General features: G+C 41.4%; 1 protein-coding gene across 1 annotated transcript; it reads right to left on the bottom strand.

Annotated features, from left to right (window-relative positions):
* Window positions 1–589: 589 nt before the first annotated feature.
* LOC112874548 (protein WALLS ARE THIN 1-like) lies at window positions 590–3,350 on the bottom strand. The gene is made up of 7 exons (XM_025937928.1): window positions 3,101–3,350; window positions 2,941–3,003; window positions 2,739–2,855; window positions 2,371–2,608; window positions 1,786–1,944; window positions 1,125–1,276; window positions 590–1,000 (listed from the first exon to the last, which is right to left on the bottom strand). Exons 1-7 carry the CDS (start codon window positions 3,331–3,333, stop codon window positions 832–834), a joined length of 1,131 nt encoding a protein of 376 aa, XP_025793713.1. The 5' UTR covers window positions 3,334–3,350; the 3' UTR covers window positions 590–831.
* Window positions 3,351–4,222: the final 872 nt, after the last annotated feature.

A 4,222-nucleotide genomic window follows, 5' to 3' on the forward strand; every position in this document is an offset into this window, starting at 1 on the left:
TTTCTCCTTAGGTGTTTGCTCCTTCTCGAAATTTTTGCAGTTCTGGGTCTTGATTTATGAGCATTGTTCAACCTTCGGTTTGAAGACAAATCTCTCCTTCTGCCCATTGATGTTGAGCTAGGGTTTTCAAGCTCTCACATCAATGTGTGCATTCGCAATGCTCAAGGACGGTCTTCATAATAGTAGCGGGGACTTGACATCGACTTCCATGCCGAGGATGATGAAATCTACAGGAATGAAGAAGATGGAACAATCGCATGGCCTTGATGAATAGGGGCTAGGCCACGTGGCCTGGGGTTGACCCTATTTTGGCCATCCTTCCTACCACGTGTTCCTGCAGTCACAACTTCACCAAGGCTTATGGAGCTTAGTAAAATATACACAGAACATATTGTGAAGCTCTCTTTTATTGCCGAGAATTTGACGGTCTAGGCAAAATTCAATGGCCGTCAACAGAGTCCCTTTCGGGCAAGCGTTCTTTAGTTTTTGGTCGGGCTCCCTGACAAAACATGAAGTTTTGGTTTTCGCGCAGCAGTGCTGCACGGTACGCTCCTGCGTGGCTCGTTTTCATGTGAACAGTAAGCTTTGACATTACCAACCTCATCACTCCCTATTGAGAAGGATGGACTGATGAATTTTTTTTTGTCACAATACACTCCTTGATTGCAATCTGAGGAACAAAAAAAAGGCCAAACCAAAGAAATACAAACGTTCCTAACTAACACTGGTACCTATACAGACTTGCATGACGTTGCATATTTCATATTTCTTTTTAGATGCACCTTTCATATAAGCATGATGTAATTACAATAGTAGTGCCAGCTGCTGGTCTTATGGAATCTCATTTGTCACTGATTTCGCTTGTGGAGAGGACCCGTCGCGAAGGAGATGCCTTGACAAGTCTGATTCATTTCCTTGGTTATTACTGCTTCTCTTCTCCTCGTTTTTACCCCACAAGACAAAGTAAAGCCCAATAACTATGAGGACAGCTCCTATGATCCTGAAAAATTTCAGACAAGAAACATAGTTTTGTCAGCTAATGAAATGGTCAGGGTTGTGAAGCAAACTGTTATCACTAGTGCTGTACGGGATGCTAATAAAATTGGTTATGTTGTTCTCCTCACCCTCCTGTATATAGTTCATCTCCAAGAATGACAGCAGACATGATAGCCACCATGACGGTTTGTACTGGCTGGAAGATGGCTGTGAAGAGAGCACCACCCCTGTCAATGCACCAGATCTGAAGAGATAATGCAACTCCTGAAGCCACTAGACCCTGTCAGAGAAAAAAGATATGTCCACTTTGTGATAATCTATGGAATTATTGACCGATCTACTTTTATTGAAACTACTCCCTAATATTCTGTGGGTTATATTAAAAAAACTTGACCAGCGGGGGGAATACCGTCCCATGGCATTGCACTAAGAAAAAATTTCAACCAAACCGACGGACAAAACCCCCGAACCCCGGAGCTGCACCATAACCTGAGCCGACCAGATCCCATTGGGTTAGCGACCACTGCAACTGCTCTGGTAAGAGGACCCAAACCAACCACAAGTGCCATTGGCCGCCGCCCTACCACTAGTTTTTGGGTTGCCAGCAAGGGGATTTTTTTGCTCCAACTAGGATTTGAACTCTGGTTGGTATCTTCCTCAACTAGAAAACTTACCACTACACTACAAGAGTGTTAGCATTCTGTGGGTTACATTATTCCTTTGCTTCACTGTTACTTACGATTTGAAGGTAAAATAAATACAGCGGGAGGTTACAGTGGCAAAAATTACAGCGTAGAGGATTGTGAAGAGCTCTCCTCCGGAGTGCAGCTTCCACTTCTCGCTGTCATTCTCACAGAATGCTGCTATAGCCAAGAGTTGGACCAGCCCAAATACCAGCGTGAGGGCAAGCACTGACAACCTGGCTGGGTATCTCTTCAAAACCGGGGCCTACATAAAACATATTTAATTAGAAAAATACATACTGAAGATGTTTCTGCTACCAAAAACTATTTTATCATATATAGTCTGGAGAAGAATATTCTCCATCCACAGGTTTTGTTCCATATTTCCGTATTAGGATTTCTTTTTTTCTCTCTTCCTCATTTCACTGCAATCAAAATTTGTTCAACGATAAGTTAATTTTATTAAGCAAGTCTGAACTTATTCACTTTTTTGAGAACTCTGGTAACTTTTATTATTTTATAAACTGATTCTGAAGCTGTTTAACATAAAAGAAGATTATGAACATATATCTATCTCAACATTAAGGAAGCTGTTAGTATAACATTGTGCACTTCATTTGAATATTATGATCGACGAATCTTGTAGAAAAAGGAGATTGCAGCATATGCTGGGTGGAGTTAGAAAATACACCTGAAGTACCATCCATCCAGACCAGGCAAAGCAATTGCCGAGGAGGAAGAGACAGCCCACTGTCCAATTCAGTACATGATTTGGAGAAGCAAAGCTGCCTCCCAACATATGAGATAACTTTAAGTTCATCAGTGGCATTCCCTTGTAGAGGGTGATGATGGTGGCTCCTCCTATGCTTACTACTGTGCCGATCACTTTCGCCATCCCATATCTTTTGTTGATATTTACTTGTTCAAGCCTGTTTAGTTAACCGCACAAGAAATTAACATAAAAACATACAACGTCCAAATGATGTATAATCATCCATGTTTCAATAAAACACAATGTAAAACCAACATCAAGAACCGTCAATGTGGTTGCTCGATTACCTTAGGCAAGCAGCAAGCACAAAGGTGATCGCAGGGACAGTATTTTGGATAGCAGAAGCATATGTTGGGGAGAGGTAGTGCAAACCAAGAAGATAAAATCCCTGGTTGCAGGTAATTCTGAGGAGACAAGCATGTGAAAAAATAAATCTGAACCTTATTATAAATAAGGATTCAAGAAGATTCAAATATGCATGTAGCTTACCCACAGAAGGCAAGAAAGAAGAACTGGACCAGCAAAGAGAAGGTCAGGGGTGGTCTATTCTTCCTGCAAATGCAAGATAACAAGAAGACCATAACAACACAGAAATTAAGAACTTTTTATAAACGATAATGAAACAATAAAGTAATATGCATGAGCTCACTTCTCGAGCATATAGGCAAAAGGCGCGAGAAGAGCCAAGGCGATGGAGTTGCGGTAGACGGTGAAGACTATCTTGCTGATGCCCATGTTGAGAGCTGCCCGGGTCACCACATGGAACCCTGCCAAGCAGCATTGCAGCACCAGCACCCCTAGTAGCAGCTTCACCTTCTCTGGGGTGCTCTCCGTCCCCATGATCACCTCTGCCTTGATTTCCTTAGTTCTTTCTAGTTTCATCTCTATCCTAGCTAATAACAGACGAGTTTATGTTAATCTGATACTAATGCTTGGTAGCACCTTGTATAGATATAGGAGCCAACCTGTGCTACTTTACATTATATAGATTCAGTTGTGTTAATTAATAGCAGATTAAGAAAAGTGCCAAATAAAAATGAGATCAAAAGAAAAGTACATGCAAGCACCAACAAATAAAATTTAATACAAGTGCATGATCTGGTTTTCTGAGCTACTATGGCCACAAATCCAAGTTGATTAGAATGTACAATGAATGCAACGCAATGCCAAGTTGCAGGGCAACACTAGAAACTATATACAAGCTACCACATGATGCAGGAGCATATGCTAGTTTCAATCCCACTTGCAAGATATGCCAAGCACTAACCACATGCTGTAGCTATAATACAAGATGAGAGACATCACGTCAACCCTTCCATGCCACCATGTGCCATACGGCTGCAAATGTGCCTCCATTGGTCAAAGCTGTGCAGCCCCTTGCAGGGAACATGCAAGCATAGGAAGCAAGATACATGCAATTCGCTCTGAACACACTTGATCATTTCCATTCCATGCTTGGTTCAGCTCTTGATCGGATCAGCATTTTGTCTCACTTACACTGAACAAGATAAGAATTGTATCTTGGAACTGTTTAGAAAATAGCAATAGCAATTGGGCACCAACAGCTTTAAGGCTATGAAAATTCTGCATAATAAATACATGAAAAGTGTGTCAATGCCTGAAACGATGCAATCTCGATGGTACTGCTAATTGGAGTTGCATCTACCATATGTATCTTCAATTGATCTGACCGCTTGTACCAGAATGAAGTTTCATCTTGTTTCACTTTAGTAGACGAATTAGGATGGAAATCGTGTTGTTTATTAGCATC

The sequence above is a fragment of the Panicum hallii genome, chromosome 1 (assembly GCF_002211085.1).
Source record: "Panicum hallii strain FIL2 chromosome 1, PHallii_v3.1, whole genome shotgun sequence".
NCBI classification, from domain to species: domain Eukaryota; kingdom Viridiplantae; phylum Streptophyta; class Magnoliopsida; order Poales; family Poaceae; genus Panicum; species Panicum hallii.

What these genes read in the sequence shown, in the direction of transcription:
- LOC112874548 (XM_025937928.1), bottom strand. Translation starts at nt 3,333, where the DNA reads ATGAAACTAGAAAGAACTAAGGAAATCAAGGCAGAGGTGATCATGGGG. An exon ending in TTTGCCTATATGCTCGAGAA is followed by an intron (nt 3,004 to 3,100) that starts GTGAGCTCATGC and finishes TTGCATTTGCAG; the next exon opens with GAAGAATAGACCACCCCTGA. An exon ending in GTGCTTGCTGCTTGCCTAAG is followed by an intron (nt 2,609 to 2,738) that starts GTAATCGAGCAA and finishes TTAACTAAACAG; the next exon opens with GCTTGAACAAGTAAATATCA.